The 23,847-nt window shown below is 51.2% G+C and overlaps 1 protein-coding gene and 1 long non-coding RNA gene across 2 annotated transcripts; both read left to right on the forward strand.

Annotated features, from left to right (window-relative positions):
- Positions 1–2,555: 2,555 nt before the first annotated feature.
- LOC127481811 (uncharacterized) lies at positions 2,556–6,928 on the forward strand. Its single transcript, XR_007908327.1, has 3 exons — positions 2,556–3,512; positions 5,217–5,310; positions 6,213–6,928. It is a non-coding gene; the product is annotated as an uncharacterized LOC127481811 (long non-coding RNA).
- A 7,372-nt stretch (positions 6,929–14,300) lies between these two features.
- Positions 14,301–22,685, forward strand: DUSP7 (dual specificity phosphatase 7). The gene is made up of 3 exons (XM_051811463.1): positions 14,301–14,926; positions 17,246–17,674; positions 20,218–22,685. Exons 1-3 carry the CDS (start codon positions 14,515–14,517, stop codon positions 20,523–20,525), a joined length of 1,149 nt encoding a protein of 382 aa, XP_051667423.1. The 5' UTR covers positions 14,301–14,514; the 3' UTR covers positions 20,526–22,685.
- The last annotated feature ends 1,162 nt before the right edge of the window (positions 22,686–23,847 follow it).

The following is a 23,847-nucleotide window of genomic DNA, read 5'->3' on the forward strand; positions in this document are numbered from 1 at the left end:
AGGCAGGAGCTGAGGTGAAACACCGTGGGGTGGGGACCTGCTCAGTGGGTGTTGATGTTGAGCATCTCTCTCTGCAAATGCAGGGAGCAACCAGCACTACCACGGGCAAAATCTAGCCTGGACCTTTTTGTCACTGTTTAAGCTTTGGCTGGCCCAGGAGCTGGGGAGGGTCTCCCCAGCCAGCTGCAGGCACTGTAGCACCCTTCCTGCTCTCCCTGGCAGGGTGGATGTGCAGGCAGAGCAGTGTGCTACACAGAACATAGCCTCCACTAAAAAGTCAGTATTTGCCAGCGAATAACATACGGTTTTGTTTTGGTTTAATTGCCTCAGAGTCAGTCTCCTAATCTGCATTTTAGATCAGAGACCCCCAAATCCTCAGCATAGGAGAAAGTGCTACAGAGAAAGAGTGAAACAAAGACAGGTCCTGGAGCACTGGTTGTGCTGCCTGGCGTGTTGCAGCAGCATTGCCTTGGAGCTACTTCTTCTACCCTCTGAAGACTTGTGTGAAAATGACCAAGAAACAAAGGGCCCAGCCTGCTTCTGGAAGGGTAAAAAGCTGTTGATGGAACGTTGCTTGATTGAAGAGGCTGAGGATGGTGCCTGACTTCCTGCATCCACATCCTGGGAAAGCAGCTGGAAATTGATCCTGGCTCAGTCATCCACTGATGAGCTAATTTTTAACACCAAGCATGTGAGTATAAAAGGGATTAAACGTAAGTTTAAGAGCTTTAATCACATAAAAAGGAGGTGGTCACAGTGTTTTTGTAAGGAGTTGTTTCAAATGCCCTTTGTGAGTGCTGAGGTTCATCTTATTTTGAGGGGTAGAAACAGAGGAGTATAGAAACAGACTCTTCTGTGATGCAAAACTGCTGCTTGTTTCACAGTTTTGCATAGTTCATTTTGATGAACAGACTCTTAATTCAGTTTAACTCAGGCTCATTTCTCCCCCTGCTCTCCCTATGCAATGTAATCCCATTTTGTGTCTGGGTTACTGGCAACCAGTATATCAAGCTCTAGCCAAGCATGTATTAAAATAAAGCTGCAATCTGCTGAAAAACAGGTTTTAAGATGGAAACAAATAATTAGAAACACACAAATTAGTGTCTGTCTGACAACAGGTTGAGCTCTGCACAGATTTAAACAAAGCTGTAATGGCAGGATGTGAGCGATTCAAACCGGAGGCAGTGGCTGAGCGTTGACTTTAATGGGTCAAGTGGAAAAGATGTAGGGAAGGAGCAAACCCGGGTGGGTTTGGCTGGGGCTGAGCACCCAGAACTGAGAGATAAAATAGCAACACACAGGGGCTTTGAGTAACTCATGGCCTTTCAAGGACCAAGGCCTCGGATGAAGCAGGAGCCTTGGCTGATTGTTAGAGTTGCAGCTGCTGCCTCTGGCACTGGTCCTTCCCCTCTGCTGACTGCCTGCACTGGTGCATGTTTACTGGGCAGTGGTGAAGGTGTGGAAGCACTTTCTGTGGTTTGGTACCTTTGCTGTGGGTGGTTTTTCTGCCCGCAGGCTCCCGCGATCTGGCAGCGCCCCAGGACCAGGCTGGGGGAGCCCTGCCCGTGCCCCCTCAGCTGGGCAGGGACAGCAGGGCCCCTGCGGAGCTTTCCAGCAGCTGTTGGGAGCAATTCAGTTAAATACTCTTTTCCTCTCATTCTCAGGGGCATCTCACCGCTGGAATAGCAGTGCTCCAGTTCCTCGGGGAGCCTGTGAGCAGCAAGTCAGCCAGCAGCATGGATCGTTCTTCTGCACCCATTGTTATGGAAATTGCCTGAGAGACAGTTGCTCCAGCAAACGTTTTTAGAAGCTTGAGTGAGATGTGCAACAGGAAAACTAAGCTGGAGGTGAGGAAAACCCCCCTCCAGGCTCCCAGCACTGCCCCTTCCTCCAGTGGCATAGTGGAGCCTTAGTGGCTCTCTTGGATGAGATGGCATTTAGGGTGTTTCTTTGCCTGGTAAGGCAGGGAGAAAGAACCTCTGGAGGAGAAGCCCCTTCTGCGTCAGTCTCCAAGGAAACCCTTGGTGTTGCGTGGCTCAGCCTTCTTTGCACGCCTGGAGTTTTGGCAGTGGCTCACACATCCCAGACTTGTGCCTGAATCATACATCCATGCTTTCATCTGCCAGTGGCATTTCATAAGTGCAAAATTTAGGCAAATTGTGGGGTTTTCCTGCCCCTTTGAGATGCCACTTTATCTCAAAGATACTCACAGTTGGACTGGTGTGCAGGAGAAGAGATGTCCTCCCACAGGCTCGAGAGAAACTAACCCTATCTCTGTTTTGAATCCATATTCCTCACCATTGAGTCTGAAAGGAGAAGCCTCCTAATGCTCCCACACCTCCCAGATTCTTGAGAGCAAGCCTGGGAGCTGTGTTGGTTATGGGGAAGCTTGGGCAGCAGGTGCTTCCAGGTCTGCTGCCACCAGCCTGGTTGCAGTGCCTGAACCAGAGCAGGTCACACTGAGCTGCTGGGGAAGAGGAGCTGTCTCTGCCCACTGCCTGGTGACAAGTGGGAGGAGGAGAGGAGAGCAAGTCACTACCCCACAAGTTTCCAAGCCCCCTCCAGGTTAGGGCTGGACACCCACCCGGGCAGTTTCACTGCTCACCCCCCATTTGTGCTGAAACACCCAGCCCTCTCATCTCAGTTTTGATCCAAAGAAATCCTCTCATCTTGATTAACTAAAAGCAATTACAATTAAGGCTTGCTTCTCTCAGGTTTGCTCACGCTCATCACCACCGCCTGTCATGGAACTGGACCAGATCTCCAGCCCGTGCCCAGGAGCTTTGAGCAGCCTCAGCTGATGGAAGGGAAAAGCACAGATCCAGTGACCTTTGCTTGCATAACTGCTGCCCACAGTCCCTGCCTGACATTTGAGGAGTGACCATGAGTGCTGGAGGGGGTGCACGGTGATGGGGTGCTGGGCAAGGCAGGTGAACCTCCTCCTTGCTGGCAGAGTGCCAGGCTGAGCCCTGACCCTTCCTTTCTCTTTCTGGAAGTCACAGTGGACTCTCACAGCAGTGTCTCACCAGGAAACAAGGACAAGAAACGTCCCCCCGCTCTTTGCTGGCAAGGCAGAGGGATTGACCACAGTTTGTCTATTCCCAGGGCTGTTTTGCTGCCCACAGAGCAGAGTGGAGTGTGTTTGGCTCTGTGGAATGTTGTGTCACTCACTGCAGGTGCCATGGGACTGAGCAAGAGGGAGCTCACAGGCTGGAGCTGGGAGGGGACCCTGTCATCCCAGTGGAGATGCTGGCAGTCATGAGGTGGTGGCAAGATGCCACCAAACAGCCCAGGCCACACTGGCCTGCCAGGTCCCCAGTTTCAGCCTGGCTGCTCCTCAGCATCCCCCTGGCAGTGCCTGGGGTGGGGAAGGACGACTCCATCCCATCCCAGGCCTGCCTCCTCTGGCTTTTCCAAGCTGGTACTGATGCCTCCAGGCACTTCCTGCAGGACCACGGTGCCAGGTGCTGCAGATGCTGTTGAAGCTGCTGAGCATCCTGACCTTCACCCTGGTGAGTTGTCCAGCTTTGCAGCCAGTACAGCTGAAGGGGTATCTTTCTCCCTGAACCTTGGAGACTCTTTATGCCAAGGATCCTCAGTGTTGCCAACCCCAAAGCTCAACAGCCAGAAGCGGGAGCTCAGAATAAACTCCCAAGTTTCCTTTAATAAAGGACATTTCAGGGGAGGATGAGGAAGGGTAATTCTTTGTATTTTGCATTCTGAGCCGTTTGTGCTTATTTTACCTCCCGTGGTACTTTATCTGTTGCACTTGTGCTGGCTGGAAGCTCCCTTTAATTTTGTTTTGTTTGCATTTAATGTGAAAACTGAGCTTTTTGGGGCAAGAAGCTGAAGCTTGGCCACAGGAACTGAGCCCTGGGCTGTGCCTGACTATGAAAGTCAGATGCCTTTGCTGGACATCTGGCTGCTTTAGCTACAGATATCAGGGAAGAGCACTTTAATATTTATCCTGAGCTAAAAAAACAAGTAGAATGGAGAAAAATATACAAAGTAGGCCATGAAAACAGGGTTTGTGAACATCTGAGATCCGCTCCTAATTAATAGCAGTTCCCATCCCAGAAATCATACCATTCAGCAAAAGTTAATCATCTTTGCTCATACATACAATACACTTCAAGAGAGAATGAGTCACCCTCATTGAAATGTCTAATGTTATGAAATCCAGTGTGACTGATGTAACAGACCCGGCTGAGCTCTCCAAATTGGCCGGCAGCACCACGGCAGAGCGGGCTGTGTGTGAGCTGACTTCATTGAGTTCTGCTTGTTTGCACCCAGGATGGATTTTCCCTTTACTTACTAGAACAGACTCGTGGCAAAGGACCCAAGAAGGATGTGGGAGGGCAGGTGAGTGGGGCAGGAGGGGCTGGCATTGCCAAGCCCCTGCAGTCCTCACTTCCCACCATGGAGCTGCCTGTCCCCACTCTTGGGAGCCCACGAAGCACAGAGGCCCCGATCCTGCAAATATCTGGGCACCCACGTAATTCACAGCTCATTGGGGTGCCTGGGACCAGCACTTTAATAACATCACTCTGCATGCTTAACCATTCGCAGGCCTGGGGATTTATTCTTCCCTGCTTGGTTCAGAGAGGAATGTAGGTTGAATTCAGCATTAAGATTCTGCATTGATATCAGCCGTTCCCTCTTAAATTAAATATTATTACCTGCAAACATTTCCTTTTAGCACTGGGAGCCGTTTGCTGGGTGTACTTTGTTTAAATGTCACCATATGAATTACTGAAAGTAATTTAAATATTTAAAGACATATACTGCAAGTCTAATTTTATTTTGAAATCCCGAGCCAGGCTTGCAGCTGATGCAGCAGATAACAGCTCAGCCTGGCACCCCTGGTTCCTGGCCCAGTTCTTTAAATTAATAATTTGCATTTTCCAACACCTTTCACCCGACAAGTCTGGACTCTGAGATTCTTTTTCTCCAGCCAGATTTTCTTCTCTCTTTGAGGCCCTGCAGCCCCTCTAGGATGGGTGTGAGTCCCTTGGCAGATTCTCTCCCATCCACCCGTCCACCTTGGCCTCCCTTCAGGGGCATCTGCTCCATAGGGCAAACTCTGGGAGAGATAACATCAGAAATGCCAGGGCCCAGCAGAAGAGACAGAATTGCTCTTGTATTTCATGTTTTCCAACTAGAGAGGATCTCTCTCCTGACACAACCTTTTCATCTCTTGTTATCTTTATGAACAGCTTAAAAAAAAGTACCATTTCTGGCACGCTGGCCCCACTGCTGAAGAGCTGTTCCTCTTCCACCTCCTTCACCTGCTGGGATGAAAAGCTACAGGTAATGCTGGGGAGTAAATGAAAGGCTTTCCATGAGGAAATAAGCTAAAACAGTAAACAAAATTCTGATTCTGAAAAGCAAAACAGCTGAAGTTGTCACCAGGAAAACATGGTGATGAAACACTCTGGTCCTCGGAAATTACCCTACATGCTGTTGGAAAATACCTTCTGACTCAACCGGCTCAGTGTGTCTGGTGCCACTGTGCTAATAGCTTTTACTTGACCTGGATAGCCCAGGTTTTCAAGGAAATAATCTTCTCCGTGAGAAATGTCACCACCAGACCCAAGCCTTCCTGAGAAAAGCCTGGGTTAGGTGGATGCTGGGATTTCTCCCACTCCTGGGAGCAGCCTACCCTGAGGAGCTGTGTTCCCACCACTGGGCAGCTGATCTGTGGGGCCGGGGCTGGCTCTGATCTCCCACCTCTGCTGCCACCACAGGTGGGTCTCCTAATGCAAGGTCCAAGTTGCCTTTTAATCATGTTGCAGGCATCTCCCTGGAACATTCCTCTTGCCTGCTGCCCCGCCCGCCCTTCTCCCTCCAGAGAGGAGTCTGGCTTCTTACGCAAAGCCGGTGACTCATTCCCCAGGATGTCTTTGCTTAAAAGTTGCCTGCTCACCTCTTTCTGTGGTCGCTGCTTCCTTACTTGTCAAATCCTGAGTGAATGAACAGTGACATGCAGGCACAATGCACACAGGGGCTGAGATGGCACAAGCTGCTGCAGGATCCCCCTTTCCTTGTGCCCTGTGTGTACCCAGGACAGTGTCCCCCCTCTGTTGTGGGCAGTGGTCAGAAGGAAAGCAACATATATCTCTGAGCCCATCCTTTTCTCCAGGCTCCACCACTTGAGCTATTAAATGCCCTGAGCTCTCCCTGCTCCCCTGGCTTTGTGCATTTTTTTTTAGAGTTGTGCTGCCATGAAGAGGGACTCTGATGGGTAAAGAGGAGCTTCGTGAAGTGCAACAAGGGGAAATATGAACTCCTGCCACTGGGGAGGAATCACCCCACTCATCAGTACACACTGGGGGCCAACCAGCTGGAAAAGAACTTTGCAGGTAAAGACCTGAGGGGTCCTGGTGGACAACAAGCTGACCATGAGCCAGAGGTGCATTCTCCAAGCCAGCAACATCATGGCCTGGATTAGGAAGAGTGTTGCCAGCAGGGCAAGGGCGAAGAAGGAAGAAGGTTTTGATTCATCCTTTGTGACCAAGAACTGCTGCCACTGGTGGAAACAGGACTGGCACCTGTGAGTGTTTCAGATATTTCTTGCTGACTCTTAGGTCCGGCAAAGTGTTGCATGAAGGAACTTTAACCCCATTTCAAGGATTGGGAAGCAGGACACAGACAGAGGGAAGGGATCTGCCCAGTGTCACATCATTAAACCAGTGGTGGGGTGGGAAGGCACCAGACCCTTGTGTGAGACCTGGTTCAGTTCCCTCTGTACTGGGTCATGTTCTATCAGGTCATATATGTGTATCCAAGAGTTGTGAGTGTATCCAAGAGTGTCAAACTGTCTGGATCAGTGATCAGCAGGGGTTGCTGAATGAGTTCACGGAAAATTGTAACATTGTTAAATACATTAAACAAACAAACAAACAAAAAAAGGCAAATCAAAAAGAGATTGACCCAAGAGATGCTTTGTGTTCAAAATAAAGCCCTGTGTCCTGGAAACTATACTTTTTTGGGAAAAAGAGTGGGGTTCAGCTGAACATTACTAACACTGGGAGGAAATCAGAAGTTGTTTTCCAGTGCTCTGAAAGAGGAACCAACCCGTTGCTCCCGAAACGCTTCACGGAAATGGTTTCTTGGGGTTTGTTCAGTTTTATTTTAATTGCAGTGAGGGGTTGCAAAACCAGAGGATTTAGTGCAAGGAAAAAAACCTCACAAACTGGAGCATCTTCGCAGATGACCAGGAGAACTTCTCCATGAAAGAGTAGTGCTGCCACAGCACAGGTGGTGAGACCTCAAAGTGGGGCAGGAGCCTGTCCCATCCTAGCCATCAAATACACCCAAACCAGAAGAACTACACGAATGAAAAGCAACGTTTTGGGGGGACACACACGGGCTGGGAGACCTGCCCTGCTCACTGGAATATAAGGATACAAGCAATAATTGACTATAAAGCTGCCCATAGTGAGAAGCAGCAGCACAGTGCAACCTGCTGCCCCAGGACCCGTGTTGGCTGCGGGTTTAACTGGTGCACTTTGGAGTTTTGCTGATAGCCAGGGATGTGGGGCACTGCCACGGTGCTGAGGCTGCCTCTGATCTGCCATGGGGTAAATCCCAGGCAGTGCTGCCAAAGCCACTGGGACTGGCCTGGCTCCACCACAGTGGGGCTGAGCTGGGATGCCTCACCCCTTCAGTGGCGGGGAGAAGGCCTGGCAAGGTTTGCATTTCAGAGGAGCACCCAGAAACCCAGGTGCCTCCCAGAACCAGGCTGAGGAGCAGTGACCACCCAGCTCCATGTGGGGAGAAACCTGTATTGGCCCTGCTTGAAATCAGACCCAGCAACACAGTGAAGAGGGAGCCAAAGCCTGGTAGAGTCATCATGTCTCCTCTCATCTTCTTTAACCTTCTCCCACCAGGGACAGGCGGGGTGCTGGAGAGGCCAAGCAGCACCTTTTCTGGGAGACTCTGCACTCCCTGCACCCAGCCCAGGTCTTCATCATCCAGCTGCTTCCCCTGCCCCAAGCCAGCATCCCAGCAGGTAGAGATGGGCAAGGGACACAAAGCTCATCCCCCAGGCATGTAGGGGAGAAGCTGGGTTGGGAACACAGAGCTGGGTGCAGCCTGCACCCTCCCTGCTCCTTGACAGCCCTTCCTGGTGGGTGGTGAAGCTGCTTTCACAATGTTTTCCTGTGAAAAGCCTGCACCAGGAAGCTCCCCACTTAGGCTCCTTGAAAAAAAAAAATATTTCTCTGCAGGAAATTGCTTCTTGAAAAACAGCCTGGCCGCCTGGGAGAAGCTGCTGAGGAACTGACGTGTGCAGGGGGAGGGCGGGCGAGGATCCTCAATCTACAGAGCCCAGAGAGCACCAACAGGGCCTGCACTCCATGTCTTGGGCCATCCTGCTCTTGTCTGGCTCTTTTCTGAGAAGGAAGGGCTTTTTTGGCCTACAAAAGCAGAAATGATTACAAATAAGGTATGTAGGTATGTATTCAACTCCATGCTGTGCAGTCTGCATCCAGTACATGCCTGAGACGGACTTGAGAGGAGATGTTATTGGTTTTTAAGTCACAAAAATATCCTGTCCTGCTCCATCATTGCAGTGACAGACTCTGGAGGGTCCAATGCCAAAGGGAGCATCAGAGCTGCCAACTCCTCTGGTCCTCTGCGGGGGAGGATTTTGTAAGGGTGGTGACACATGGCTTCCAGACCTGCTCATTTAAACCTCATTGCTAAAAGGATAAATAATCTTAAATATTCTCCAGAGTTCTTCCTCTGGAAAGAGCCTGGAGCCCAGGAAGCAGAGGCAGGGAATGGAAGTGGTTGTTGCTCAAGGATATTTTCCCAGTTTAATTAGATTGGAGCTGCCCTCCCTTGAAGTCAGAGCCCTTGGAGGCTCTTGGCTTCTGCTGAAACAAGAGCCCCCTTTCTGGGTTTCGTAGAAAGCATGGAGACATGAGTTACATGAGTTTTCATGTAACCAGCTATTCCTTACAAAGCATTGTGAGAAAAACTGGGCCAATATTACCCAGAAAAATCACTTTTGGCTTTACAGATTGGATTTTTTTGCATGAAGGTGGAAGCACAGCCCTTTCTGTAAAAATTCAGGGGTTTCCTCAAACCCTGAAGATGGAGCCAGACTTTTCTTGTGCGCCCAGGAAAGGTGATGGGAACAAATTGAAGCGTGGGAAATGACAGTTCACTTTTTCTCTGTGAGGGTGGTCAAACACCGCATCAGGTTGCCCAGAGAAGCTGTGGGGTGTCCATTATTTGGAGATACTGGGATACTCAACTGGGATGAGGTACCTCTCTAACAGGCACTGCTGTGAGACATGGGCTGGACTGGACACTCCTCAGAGGGACCCCCAGCCTCAGCCCCTCTGAGCTGCTGTGACCACTATGAGATGACAACAGCCCCTGGCTGCCCAGGCACTGCACGTGCCCTCTGGCTTTTGCACAGGAGGGGTTGGTTTGCTTCTTCTGCAGGAACATGCCAGAGAACAATTTAGCTGTCTTTGGAGCAGAATTCAGTGACACATTGACTTGAAAGGCTCCAACTGTGCAGCAAAAGTGCATCTCAGACTGGCAAATGTTGTCCATTTAATAGAGAAAAAGCAGCAGCACCCCAGGACCTGGAGATGCCGGTTCCATGTGCCTGTGGCTGCCTTGTGCTTCACAAGATGCTCCATGAAGGTTTCTCCTTGTGGGGGTTCTTGCCCAACCTTCATCCATCTGCTGTACTGGGGCAGCAGAGCAGAAGGTCTTTGCCAGGGCTCAGCAGTCTCACAGGATGGAGCCCGATGGAGACTTTTCTCTGAAGTGGGGCTGCCTTGGGAAGGGTGAATCTGTTCCCATGGCTGAGTTGGATGCCTGCAGTGTCAGAGCTGGTGCTCCACAGGGCTGGGTTGCCACAGACAGGAGACCTGGACCCTCCTGCTGAGCATCTGTGGGTGAAGGGCTTCGCCAGGCCAAAGTCATCTGACACTTTTCCCGGGGGTGGGTGAAGTTAATGAGTCCGGATTAGGCAGTGCGGAGGCTGGGGAGCTGGATTTCTGCTGAATATATATGAAGGCAAATGTAAATTCTAAACTTTCTAGGGAGTATTTTTACCCTGGCTCAGTGTTAACATTGATAAAAATAGTCACAAATTAGTGCAGGAGTAGAAAGTAAAATTGGGGCTTTTTTTTTTCCACTGTTAAAACCATGCATCTGTTCTCTACCAGGAGTTAACCTCTTACATGCATTAATGAAACATGGGGTAAACCATCAACAAGTGCCCTCTCCTGACAAAATAACTCCTACTTCAATTCAGTAATTAGGAAGAAAAGCTGAAGTTAAACAAAAAGTCTCTTTTTTTTTTTTAAGATAGAAAAATGTGCTTCAGTCCTAGAAATTCAGCACTGCAAGAGGATGTTAACATCACTCCAGCCCACCTGCCTGTTTCCCTAGCACCCAAACGCTTGCAAAGGTGATGGGAGGTGCCAGCCCCATTCTGCAGATGGGAAGAGTGCAGTACAGAAAATTGTGATTTCACTCAACGTCACAGAGCGAAGGAGAAGCTGCCCTGGCAGCCCACGCTACCTGAGCAAATTCCCAGCTGAAATTCTGCTCACACAACACTGCTTTGAGCTGCTAGTCCAACATTAAACTTTCAGGAAGGAGCTTCCTCTCTTAGTACTGATTGATATTTGGCCACAGGCATCTGAGATGGGTGAAGACTCCTGTTAGAAGGAGCTTAGTAGCTTTATGGATTGATATCTGGGCCACAAATCATACCTGATACCTCTTATTAGATGTAGCAAACAGCTGAGTGAGCAGTGAGAAGGTAAGTGCTGGGAAGGTTTAGCTGCTACAGCCCAGAGTTGTTGTGGGAGAGGCTGCTTTCACAGCTGAGACTGGAAGGAAAATCCTTTTGGGGTGCAATGTTGTGGAGAAAGTGCATGTCTGAAGCCAAGCCAGCAAGATGTGGCTGTGGGCATGGGGAAGTTGCCTGGTCACTGTACTGGGCATCAAGTAGAAAGTCTGTTGGAGGAGAGAGTCTTTCCACAGCAGAAAAGCAACCAGAAAGATGCACACAACCCACGTTAGAAACTCAGGGCCAGTTGTGGTGGCACAGAACAGAGATGATGGCATCCCCAGGCTCCCCAGAGAAGTGGTCATGGCACCAAGCCTGCCAGAGCTCAAAAAGCATTTGACCAGTGCTCTCAGGCTCATGGTGGGATTCTTGGGGTGCTCCTGTGGAGGACTAGGAGTTGAACATGATGATCCTTGTGGGTCCCTTCCAGCTCAGGATATACTATGATTCTATGCAGCCACGTGTAGAGGGGTTATTGCTTTGGGCTGTCCTTGTCACAAGCACTTGGGACTCTTTGGAGCTGAGCAGAAAGCTGCCCATTCATTTCTGGACAAGTACTGATCTTCTGCCTGTCAGCAAAGCCTCCTACAGGGTGAGACAAACACCACCAAGATCCCTGAAGCCCTGCCAGCCCAGCTGGGCTGAAGGAGGTGCTGATGCACCTGACCCCTGCCTGCATGCTATGTTTTGGGAAACCTCGCGAGGTTGAGGTCTCTTCTTCTTGGGGGGGGATTCGAGGGAATGCCCAGGACTCTCTGTAGAGGAGAGATCTCTCTCTGACGGGAGAACACCCCCGCTGGATGCCAGCCCCTGGAGGATGCAGAGCCTGGCAGGATGGTCCCTTTGGCTTTGGCTGAGGCGCACTTTGGAGCGGCTGACTCCAGAGGGCAGCACGGCGACGGGCTGGCACCGACCGCTGCCCGTGCCCGCCGCCCGCCGCGCTGCCCGCCCTGTCCGTGCCTGATGCGGGCTTGCAGGGGGGACCCACCAGCATGACCCCTACCCCTGAGGGCCCGGAGAAGGGAGAGGCGAGGGGAAGCTCTTCCTATGTCCCTCAGCTCCTGGCTGGGCAGGCAGAAGATGTCACACAGGCGTTAAGTGACGGTTTTTACTTTCGCCCTCGTCAGGGCGAAATCTGGTCTTGCCTCTGCAGGTGATGTGCCTGGAGCCTGTCCCGAAACTTGTGTGGTTGCTGATGCGACCGCAGAGTGGAGGTGAAACGTTTCTCCTCTGGTTTCACAGGACCGCACGCCGGCGGTTTCACCTGCCTCCCTCGCACCACCAAAAACGAGTCCCCGTAAGATTTCTGGGCTGTTTGCAGCACAACAAAGACTTTAGACCCAGATTTAAGTTCTTTGCACAACCCGCTGCTGTTCCCCTTGTGAATTGAAGGTGCTTTGATAAACATTCTGAAAGGTCAGCTATTTTCACTGTGCCTGTGGCTTGCATAAGAACCTCAACATCCTCTGCTGCAAGAGCAGCGTTAGGAACTTCCTACTGCCACACTGAATCACAATAGCTTCCCACAGCAACCAGTGGTAAAAATAAACCGGGCAAGGGGAAGTGGACAGCTTCTGCTGTTCCGCTTTCTCGGGCACACTTGAGTCACACAAAAAAAGGCGATGTAGAACAAGGCGTTTATTTTGCTGATGCCAATGAAATCCACGAGTGGTTCAGAGCGTGGCCCCCCTGAAATCGCAGTGTTTTGCAATGAGATGCTCGCTGTGCTCAAAGTTAAGCATGTGCTCAAGTGCCGTCTCGAGTCGGTATTTTCACTAGAATCCAGATTTAGGAATTAGACTAAAAGGAGGCAGGGACCCCAGCGCAGCTGAGTGCTGCTTTTGTGCTAAAGGCACGGGAATACAGCCTCCTTGGGATATTTGATGTCTTGAGGGTATATAACAGACCACTGAGGAGACAGTGGCTCCGTAATGGTTTCAGTTGTAGATCTTGGCTTTAAGAAGAGCAGATTTTGACTGGATAAAAAGCATCTTCAAATACAATTCAATTTGAAATTTTGCCTTGAGACAATGTCATTTGGACAGCACCGTTTTAAATGATACTACAACTAAGATTTTGTGTGTGTGCACGTGTTTGTTTGCGTGAGGGGGAGTGTTTTAAGAGCAATATCTCTCCTGTTACACAAGTTACAGCCCAGATCTTGACATTCAGCCAGCTGAGAAAAAACCCTGTTGAGACCTAGTCAGGTTGCTGAGCCTGAGAATCTGCTGGTGAGACAGACTCTGACTCTTCCCTTTGTAACAGTGTTGGCTAGGAAAGTTTACAGTAAGTCGCTAAAGACATGAAAATTTCGGGGGGAAAAAAGGAATGGCTCATCTGTCCCAGACCAGGGAGAAGGAACAGTTCCCCCTCCCATTCATGCCCACGGGAGTTTGGAAAGCAAGGGATTGTAGGATAACCCAGGCGACAAGGGACCACAGGAGGGCTCCAGTCAAACCTCCTGCTGAAAGCTGGGTCAGCCCTGAGGTCAGACCAGGTTACTTGGGGATGTGCCGAGCTGGAACTCGGCATGGATGGAGATTGCACAACCTCTCTGAGCAACCCACCAGTGTTTGACTGTCTGCATGGAGAAAATAGACTGCAGTAGAAGTGGCTCATACAGAACCACGTTTTTAATGTCATCCTGCTCATTAAAAAGAGAAAGATCAAATCTATTTTGTAACAGGAACAGTTTGTGTGGGGCACAGAAAACTTCTGGTACCAGAGGACTGATTCACACGAAAAGGCACGTAAAAAGATGGAAGGAAACCAAAGGATGCCTCCAGTTACATTCCTGTCCTGAAATTTCAGTCTTGCAGCACAAAACGTTTGTATTTATAGCAGTGGATACCAGCAGGGACGATACTCTAAAAATAAACAGGGATGAACAGATAAAATAATATATTTTCGGATAAAATTATTTGTTTTGAAGCTCATCCTGAGAACGAAAGGGAATGCGGAAGCTTAATGAGTCCCAGTGGGTTTTATTTTGGAACTGTGCGCCGCTGTCAGAGACCGAGGCAGGGCTCGGCACGACCCACTCAAAACCCAGGAGGGCCTCCGCGCCCGCCGGCCCGTGGACCGGGTCACCTCACTCCCCGAAGTTTTTGTTAAACTCCAGCCCGCGATCCAGCGGAGGTGAGCACGGGCAGCCCCGGCGGGACCCTCCGTGCCCGCCGGCGGCACCGCCGCCCCCTTCCCGCGCTCTGCCCCCGCCGCCGCCCCGCCCTGCCCGCGCGTGGCCACGCCCATGCCCAAATATGGCCGCCCCGCTGCCCAAGGCCGCGCCTCATTGGCTCTGGGGGCGCGGCGGGGGCGGGGCCGCGCGGGCGGGGGCGGGGCCGCCCCGCCCCGTGCGTGTGCGCGGTGCCGCCCGCGCCGCTCCGGGCGCTGCGGGCGGGGCTGAGCCGCCCGGCCCCGCCGCCGCCCCGCCTCCCGAGGCATGACACGCCGAGCCGCCGGCGAAGCCCCGCTTTAATTGAGGCCGCCGGGATGGGGCGCAGCGCGTAGGGCAGAGCGGGGGCCGCCGCGCTCCGGGCCGCAGCAGCGCGCACTCCACGGCCGTGCCGAGCGGAGCCGCGTCCGGCGCAGCGCAAGGACCGACCGGCGGGAGCGGGGGCCGCGTCCGGACGCCGCGTGGGTGGCCGGTGGGGCCGGGCGCTTGGCGGCCGCCGCTGCCGAGCCCCATGAAAACGCAGGTCTGGGGGAGCTCCCCGCGGGCGCCCATGGCTGCGGCGATGCCGTGCAAGAGCGCGGAGTGGCTGCAGGAGGAGCTGGAGTCGGGCGGCGGCCGCTCGCTGCTGCTGCTCGACTGCCGCCCCCACGAGCTCTTCGAGAGCTCGCACATCGAGACGGCCATCAACCTGGCCATCCCCGGGCTCATGCTGCGCCGCCTCAAGAAGGGCAACTTGCCCATCCGCTCCATCATCCCCAACCACGAGGACAAGGAGCGCTTCGTCAAGCGCTGCAAGGCCGACACCGTGCTGCTCTACGACGAGGCCACCGCCGACTGGCAGGACAGCGGCGCCGCCACCTCCGTCCTGGGGCTCTTGCTCCAGAAGCTGCGCGATGACGGCTGCAAAGCCTATTACCTGAAAGGTGAGGTGCCCCCCGCCCTTCCTCCCGCCGCGTCCCGCTCCCGCAGCCCTTGTGCGCGTCCCGCTCCGCAGCCCCTGGCCGGCCGCTGTATCCCCGGCGCCCATCCCCTAGCCGGCCGGAGGTGGCTGGGTTGTTTTGCTTCCTCCCCTCACCCCCTCTGCCTGATTTATTTTTATTTTTCTGTATGTATTTTTTCCCCCCCTCCTATGCATCCCGCTTTAATCCCCCGCACAAAATGGTCGCAGGCTGGAAGCAGTCGGGAGCGCCCCGTTTCTTCCTGCGTCGCCTCCCCGGCAGCGGCGGGAGGAACCCCCCAGCCCCGCCGCCGGGACGGCCCCTCCGGCGCTGCCCCGTCCCAAGCCGACCCCGGCCGGGCAGCGCCGGGGAGCCCCTCGCCTGCGCTCCCCCGAGAGAGCCTTTCGGGAGCTCTCCTCCGGAAAGGATGGCCGGATTTGCGGGGGGGCAGGAGAGCCCTCTCATGTTATTTTACCTCTCCCCCATCTCCGAAAAGCCAGCGCTTGGGTTTCCCCCCCCTTTCCTAGGCAGCGCCGGCGGGTTTGGGAAGGGGCAGCCCGGCTGCTCCCCCGGGGCAGGGCGATGGGGAGCGCGGAGCTGCGCTGCGGGGGAGCCGAGCCCCGCACCCCGCACATGCCCCTTCCTGAGGACTGGCGGTGGTTTGGGGACTTCGTGCTTGGGGTTTTTTTTTTTGGTTTGTGGTGGGGTTTTTTTGTTTTTCTTTTTTTTTCTTTTTTTGGCGATTTTGAAAAATCTCAGCGGGCTGAGCAGAGCCCACAGCTGGGCTGCTGGGACCCTTCTCGCATCCTCCCAGTGCTCCCAGTCCGGTCGCTGGGTGGCGGGTTTGAGGCAGGAATAACAGGAGAGCGGAGGAGTGTGTGTGTGTGGGAGAGTGGTCAAGAAAGTTGCCACTTGCGGCTCTTTAAAAAACGCTGCTGCTCCGTGATAGACCCTTTTTGGGGAGCCGGGGGAGTCCCTGGTAACGGGCTGGGGTGGCAGTGGAACAGGCAGGTATTTGGGGACCAGCTCATAGGGCTGTACTGCTCACACAAGCCTCCTTTAAAAACATGGAGAGGGGGAAGCACAGGGATTGATCCCATTCCCCCTTCGATCCTCCCATCCCTGCCCGTGCTGGTGGGCGAGTCCCCCATCCCATCATCCCATCCCGGTTTGGGGTTTCCCATGGGCTCCGTTGATCCCTCGCTTTGTATTCCTATTTCTCTCCCCGTCGTTCCTCATCCCTAGGCAGGAAGGAGCGGCTTTGAAGTTACTCCTAAGCTCTCCCTGATGGGCAGGGGAGGAGCTGAGCCCCTTTCTCTGCCTTTTTCCGGGAGCCTCGGTGGGAAATGTTTCCAATTAAAATTCCAAAATGGCTCCTCGGCGCTGTCTGGCGGCGCGGGGGGAGGAAGAGGGCGAGGACGAGCCTTTTTCATGAATGGATGTGGCAGGAGCTGTCTGTCCTGCTCAGTGACCCCGCCACAACCGCCGAACCCGCTAACGAAGTTTCCAGGAGCCTTTTCTAATTAGACCATTTGTCAGTGTCATATCCCGATGGCTGAGCTCCGGTTTAATATTGCCTGGAAAGGAGGTAGATCGGTGGGGTTTTTGCTTCCCTACCTCTGCCTTCCTTCCCAAGCCGCTGAGCCGAGGAGCCAGAGAAAAGGACTTAAGGGAAAATACGTAGAGTCACATCCCTCTGCACTCCTGATGTGGTTTGGGTGAAGAGCAAACCTGTGATGTTGCCCTGTCACAAAACGTGTTTGTTGTGATAAAATAGCTGTGAGGATCACTCTTTGGCAAAACTTTAGGGTCTTTTTTTCTGCGTGAAGATGTATTCTTTCATTGGGGTTTGGTGGTTGTTCTTGATTTATCTTTTCAGACACAGATACTTTTGTGCTTTCCTATCTAGGTGGCACAATAGCTCTTGCCTGAACTGCCCCAGACCCATATTTTTGAGAAACTAAACAAGGCGAGATTGTCTCTTGACACTGATTTTATTTTTGGATGTTTATTTCTTTCGTGGTTGAGATTTGGCCCCTGTTTATCACCAGCAATATCAAACTGTAAGAAATACTCTTTGGTTTCTTGGGACCCGTTTGCTCAGTAGCAGTTTGCCCAGGGAAGATGGGGGAGCGGGGGAATGCCTTTCTTGGTGTCAAGTTGAAGGGATACCAACTTTTTGCTGGCAGAGACTTTCAAAGTAACATGCACATGTGTACAGGTAGAAGAATTTCCCATTCTGAAGAATAAAACATCTTTTTCTCTCGGTCTCTCCCCTTCCCTCTCTCCTTTCCCTCTTCCCAGGTGGCTTTAACAAGTTTCAGACCGAATATTCTGAGCACTGCGAGACGAACCTCGACAGCTCCTCGCCCAGCAACTCTCCCCCAGCGTCGGTCCTTGGCCTGGGAGGGCTGCGGATAAGTTCCGACTGCTCGGATGGCGAATCCGACAGGGAACCCAGCAGTGCCACGGAGTCAGATGGGAGTCCCATCCCTAACAATCAGCCTGCCTTTCCGGTCCAGATCCTACCTTACCTGTACCTGGGCTGTGCCAAAGATTCGACCAACTTGGACGTCCTGGGCAAATACGGCATTAAATACATCCTGAATGTGACTCCTAACCTGCCAAACATGTTTGAGCATGACGGGGAGTTCAAGTACAAGCAGATCCCCATCTCGGATCACTGGAGCCAGAACCTCTCGCAGTTCTTTCCCGAGGCCATTGCTTTCATTGGTAGGTAGTTGGCAAAACATCTCTTTTCACACTCACCGCTTGGGAATGTGGTGTGCCGCTTCCCAGGGCTGTTGCTCATCCCCAGCCTCACCTCTCCGGGGCACGGCATCGGCACCAGCAGCAGCTTAGCAGCTGAGTGTCGTGCTGCCAAGGTGGCACTTCTGGTGTGTGTCACCCTGGCTGGGTTCAGGGAGGCCTCCCCTTCCCAAATTCAGCCCTCTTGCAGCACCTCAGCTGAGTTACCTGCAAGTGGTCGGACCGGCCACGCTGCCTCTTGCCCTTGTATGGGGATTTCCACTTGAGAGAAATGGCTGAACCCAGGCACTGGGGAGCTCCTTTGCCTGCTTTGCCTGGAGGAATGAGTGTTGATGGGAGTTGCATTAATGTGACTGGTGCCAGCGATTCCTTAGCCCCAAGTGTGGTTAAAAGTGTGTGTGTGTTTTCCCAAGGGGATTTGCTAGTCTAGTTGGGATCCTGCTGTAAGTCACCCTAGCATAACTAACTCCTTGTATGGATACTTCTCCTAAGGTAAGTGTCAACACAATGAGTTAGTGATTATAATTGTACTGCAGAGCTCAGATAGAAAAGCTGCTCTGCAGACAGCCCCCGAGACAGCTTTGGCTGGTGGGGGGGGGTGATACAGGGAGGCAGATCTCTTCTCTCAGGCTGGTCTTGACTTTGAAAATTGCTTCTTATTCTCTGGGAAGTGTGTGTCAGGCTGATACACTTCCAACCTGACCTGTGCTGTTTGCTTGTGACAGTCATTGGTCTAATCAGTTCTGTTTTAGGGGGGTGAATGGCACAGGTAGTAATACCCCCATTAACTATTAAAAGCCCCATGGATTCATATCTGATTGAAAGCACTGATATAGATAAAGGAGAGGGAGGACCTTTACCTTCAGACTGAAACCTGTGCAGCCCGTTTCAGTGCTTCTTTGTTGCCCTAGTTTCAGACCCCATTGCTTGTGCTTGCTGTGCCGTAAGGCCTGAAATGGGGCAGAGCAGTAGGAGATCCTTGGCTGCTCTTCAACCTTCGGAAGCCCCGGTTCCCACATGCTCTCCTTTGCCCCCAGCTTCTGACCTCTAGTAATACGGTTGTGGTCAGAAGCAGCTGCTTCAGTGTGGCAACAGGGACCCGTCTGATGTCCCGTCCGCACTTCCTGCGCTGAGCGTGGTGTGAAACGTCAGGGGTGAGGTACCGGGTTCCTGCTGACATGTGGCATTTGGGTTCCCTCTGCGCCAGTCAGTCCCTGTCTCTGTGTGCACCGAGCTTGTGCTTTCCAGTTAATGACAGGAAATGGAGGATTACCTCACTCTAAACCCAAACACCAAGAAATGCTGTGCAGGTCAGATGAAAGGCAAAAATGTCTGGAAAAATGTTGAATAGCAGAGCCTTTGAGGAGGGCTGGGTACACTGGAGGGTGACTGCCCACCATCCTGGAAATTCTTGCCCGGTTTTGGAGGCTGGGCAGAAATTCTGTTGTGGCTTGAGTCTGGATTTTGTTTTGCCTGCATCCTCCTTGCCCTTCCCTGCACTTGTGGTGCCAGAGTGTCTCTTACCTCTGGCTTCTCCCAAGGATCCTTTTTCTCCTGCCACCTTCTCCATCCCCGCCAAGCTCTCAGTGAAATGACTGACTTCAAATAGGGCTGCCCAGAAGTAAGCAGTGCTGGGTACTTGCGTGCATTCAGTGCTCTCAGTGGCGTGTCCCTCTTTCAGCACTAAGATGTCAATTCATAAAGGGATCACGCTGTTCCGGCTGTGCGAGAGACAATGAGTGTGTGTGTGCTTTTCAGTCGGTGGCAAGGGAGGGGAAATTTCATCGCTGTTCTCTCGCCATTTTTTGGTCCAGCCTGCATTCCTGCTTCCCGCTACCATTCATCCTGAGAGTCTCCTCCAACACAAGCGTTTGTTTGTAGTGAAGTGCATTTCTGTCGATCCTAAAGAACAATTTCACAATAAGGGAAGTTCCTGCACTTCAGACTCTTGCTTAAATTGGCCTCAACTACGTTCATGTAACTTTCTAGTGGAAGGAGGACAAGAACAGCAGAAGAGAATAGTAGCTCATGTGCTGCTGGGCTGCAGCCTTGCACTGAGCACACAGCCTTCCCCAGTTAGTTGGTGTTGAGATGGGTGTGCTGTGCCCAGCCACCAGCATCTCCCTGGAGCTGTTGTCTCCAGCTCCATCTGCCTCCTGTGGGTTACTCCAGCTCTCTGAATAGAGGACACTGATGCTCCCTAGGCGAGGGATGTGTTGCTAGACTTGATTCATACTTCTCAAGCATGTGAGATGCTTGGCCTTGTTGGGGATGTGCAGCTTTGCCATGCTAAACAATAGATATTCCCGAGTGGGAATGTCTTGGGAGCCCTGTGGGAAGAGATGTGGGTGTCAAAGGGACATGAGATGGTGTCAGTAGGAGCAGGGGATCCAGTTCTGGCAGTCGTCCTGGTCTTAGGAGCTCGCAGCTGCCACCTGGCCCTGCTCCAAAGCCGTGCGTTTTTGGTGCAGAATAATAGACTCCCCCTTCCCCTTGTCTTGTTTCAGATGAGGCCCGTTCCAAGAAGTGTGGGATCCTTGTTCACTGCCTCGCTGGCATCAGCCGGTCCGTAACAGTCACTGTCGCCTACTTGATGCAAAAACTCAACTTGTCCCTGAACGATGCCTATGACTTTGTGAAAAGGAAAAAATCCAACATTTCCCCAAACTTTAACTTCATGGGCCAACTCCTGGACTTTGAGAGGACTCTGGGACTCAACAGCCCTTGTGACAACCGCTCGCCCAGTGAACAGCTCTACTTCACCACCCCCACCAACCACAACCTGTTTCAGCTGAACACCCTGGAGTCCACATGAAGAGGACACTGCCTGGTCGGGAACTCGAGCATCGAATCGCTTCTCTTGAGCATTTCAACTCTTACGAAAAATATCTGTCTTGCCAGGCAGCTCTGGAAGGAGTAGCTTCTCTGGGCAGAGGTGCCTGATCGCTGCTTTAGGAAGGCTAATGCCGTTCACTAGTATCCTGATCCAAGTGGTTCCAAGAGGTAGTGTTTTTACAGGGGGTTATTTAATACGGGCGATGTTACAGCATTTTGAACGCAGCTGTCACCGGCAATAACCGCTTTCCTGGGTGCATTGGGACTGTCAGAACACGCACACGTGTGAAGAGCTACCAGGGGTTAGCTTGCTGTGGAAAATAAGGAGATTTATGCACTTGGAAACCGTGAACAAAAGGTGTTGGGCCAAGACTGTTTTAAAACCCAAGTTTACTTTTTTTGATTTTAAAAAAAGCAAACAAAAAAAAGGTAGATCTTACTCGAGCTTTGGGTTCAAACTCTTTTTAAATATGTAAGTTCCTGACTGTTTGTACAGACGAGGTTGCAAAACCAGTATTTTATTCTGTCTCTTGTTTGATCATTTATTTTTTTTTTTTTTTTTAATCAAATGTTTATATTGACCAAATGCATTTTGCACACTTTGTGAAGCCTTGGTATGTCCTGGCATATTACTGGGTACTCCAGAGAGAGATACATGCTGCTGCTGTCGTTGTTAGCATCTAGTAGGAAGCTTTGTTATGTGTGAAGGCCAGTTGGGCTTAAACGCAACCCCTTCACCACTCCTGCACTCACAATCACAAACTCTGCACTGATTCAGCCAAGGTGACTAAGCCGCAAGCTTTCTCTTTTTTTTTTTTTCCTTTTTTTTTTTTTTTTTTGTAATGCCACCCCTGCCAAAAAAAACACTGTTTGCTATTATTGCCAGAGGTAAAACTCTTGTAGCCTCCAGAGTTGGTAGAAGCATGTCTGAGCCCGGCTTCATTCTCTGCTGCCTGTTGACTGACTTAAACGTCATCCAGCTGGCCCGAAACCATCCCAGCTTCCCGAGCACTGAAGGTAGTTGCGATGCTGGCGTTTCTTGTGCACACTCGATTCTTTCCCACGTGTGCGGGGTGGAGGGGGAACGCAGCGAGCGCCCGGAGCAGAGCCAGGATTGCGTAGCGGGACGGGACTGAATCATCACGCACGGAGCGTGTGAGGGGCGCGAAGAGATGTGCAAGTGAGGAGGAGAGCATTGTAACAGAGAATTTTTATATATATATATATATATATATATATGAATATATATATTAACTGGCAAATTCTGAGATGATTGGAGCTTTCGACAGAGGTTCTGATTTTTTTTTTTTTTTTTTTCCTCCTTCTTCCTCTTTTGAATAACTTTATGCCGTGCCTTCTATTCTGAGAAGACTTGTATGTATTTCTGGCTAGTGTTTGGCAAACTCCTTATACCAAGCTGGGAGGGGAGGAAGTGGTAATAATTTCTGGGAGGAGGGCAGAACGGATTTGGAGATTTCTTTATTGGCTGCAATGTAGTCCCTCCTTTCTCCCCCCTCCCTGTCCACTTTAACTCTCACATAACTGAAAGAAAAAAAAAAAGCCACGGATTTTTTCTAAATATCCAGTTTTTTGTACTTTTTTCAAGAAAATGGAAAAAATAATTAAAAAAATCTCCATCTGGAGGAATGTTTGACGCTGTCACATCCTGAAACTGTTCTTTTTTGTTACAAGATGTTACCAGAATGTTGGAATGAGCTTCTGTTTCTTGTTTTCTGGTTGTTTTTTGTTTGTTTGTTGGGTTTTGTTTGCCACAATGTTGGGATCGTGGGTCATTGGAAGGGAGAATGGGCGTACGGTTGCGAGTGAGAAAATTGGGAATATCCTAATTGCATCTTACCTCATGGAGGAATTTATTTTTTCAGGGATTTTTTGACAGTGCATCTGTATTGCGTTACAGCTAAGCTGGTTTGTAAAGGCTTCCTGTGCTGTTAGTGGTCTTTCTTTCTTTAAAGGAAAAAAATAAGATGCATCTTTCTGATTAGTACAAATGAGAGCTTGTTAGTGAGGAATGGTTCTGATTTCTGAGTTATGAAGGAAAATTAGTGACCCTATATATACTGATCCAATATTGGGACTTTGTTTATATTGCAAATAAATATTATTTTTTCTTTAAAAATGATGTTTGTGTCAGATGCTTGTCTAGCCTCTGCCCATATAAAGGCATGCTGCTCTTATCCGTTTTTTATGGTCAATTAGTATTCTTCTGTGACCATGAAGAGCATTTGCTGGGCAGTGTTCAAGTGTGGTGTTTGGTTTCATGCACAGCTTAATTTTTAAGACCTGTGGTAAAATGGAGAGGGGGAGGTGGGAGGGCGAGGAGAGGGATAAGGGGGTATTGGATAAACCAGAGAACAAAGAACAGCTTGAGAATGGGACTGGCTTTGACCCCAGCCATTCCTCTGCGCCAAAAATAAATAGATAAACTAAAGACACTTTTGTTCGCCGTTTAAGCGTGGCCTACAAAGGCATGGCAAAGCCTTGCCCACAACTGTTGTGTTTTGGTAGGAAAGCAAGAAGTTGTGGCCTTGTGGGCAGCCACCTGATGACTTATCCTGGGTCTCTTGGAGAGCAGGAGCCCCCTCCTGCATCCTTGGGGGAAAGGGGGTGCAGTGTGGGTTGCACATGGGCCGTGCTATCCCCCTGTGCTCCCCAGGTGCAGTTTGTGGGAAATCTGGAATGGCTGATGAGGGTGTTTTAGGGTGAAATGTGGCTCTGAGTGCAGCCCAGCTAAGGGAGCTGTGGCTCCCCACGACTCTGCTTGTAGCTGGGTAGGGCTGGGTTCCCCCCCACCCCTTGTTTTAACCTAAATGACAAGAAATTAAATGGCTATCTATTCAGTTGTTCAGTTCCTCACAGTGAGTATATGTGTCACCTTGTTCTTCTAATCCTAGGGCCTGAGCACCAAAGACCAGGTAGCTCAATTCCAGAAGGAGCTCAGGCTGGTGAGTGCAGAGGGGAGATAGAGGCTGAAGCAGGAGCCCAGGGAGTGTGTGTGTGTGTGTGTGCATGAGTTTGTTTACTCCTTAACTGCATGATGGGGAATCTATTTATTGATTTAGAGGTCTGTTTGTGGCTAAACAAATGAAAATCTACCTGGTATGCAGGGAAAAAAAAGACCTCTAGGTTTTACCTTGTAATTACGTGGTAGAATACATCTTGAGGAAGATAGGAAACCATGCTGGAGGCTGTGCACTGGCGTGCAGAATAGCTTGTCAGGTGTATGGCTATATTTGCTTCCATCGAATTTCCTCTTAGGATTTTCTGCTAAGGTGTGGAGCAGG

The sequence above is a fragment of the Manacus candei genome, unplaced genomic scaffold, assembly GCF_025592945.1.
Source record: "Manacus candei isolate 608988 ecotype Guabito, Panama unplaced genomic scaffold, ASM2559294v1 h1tg000082l, whole genome shotgun sequence".
Lineage (NCBI taxonomy): Eukaryota > Metazoa > Chordata > Aves > Passeriformes > Pipridae > Manacus > Manacus candei.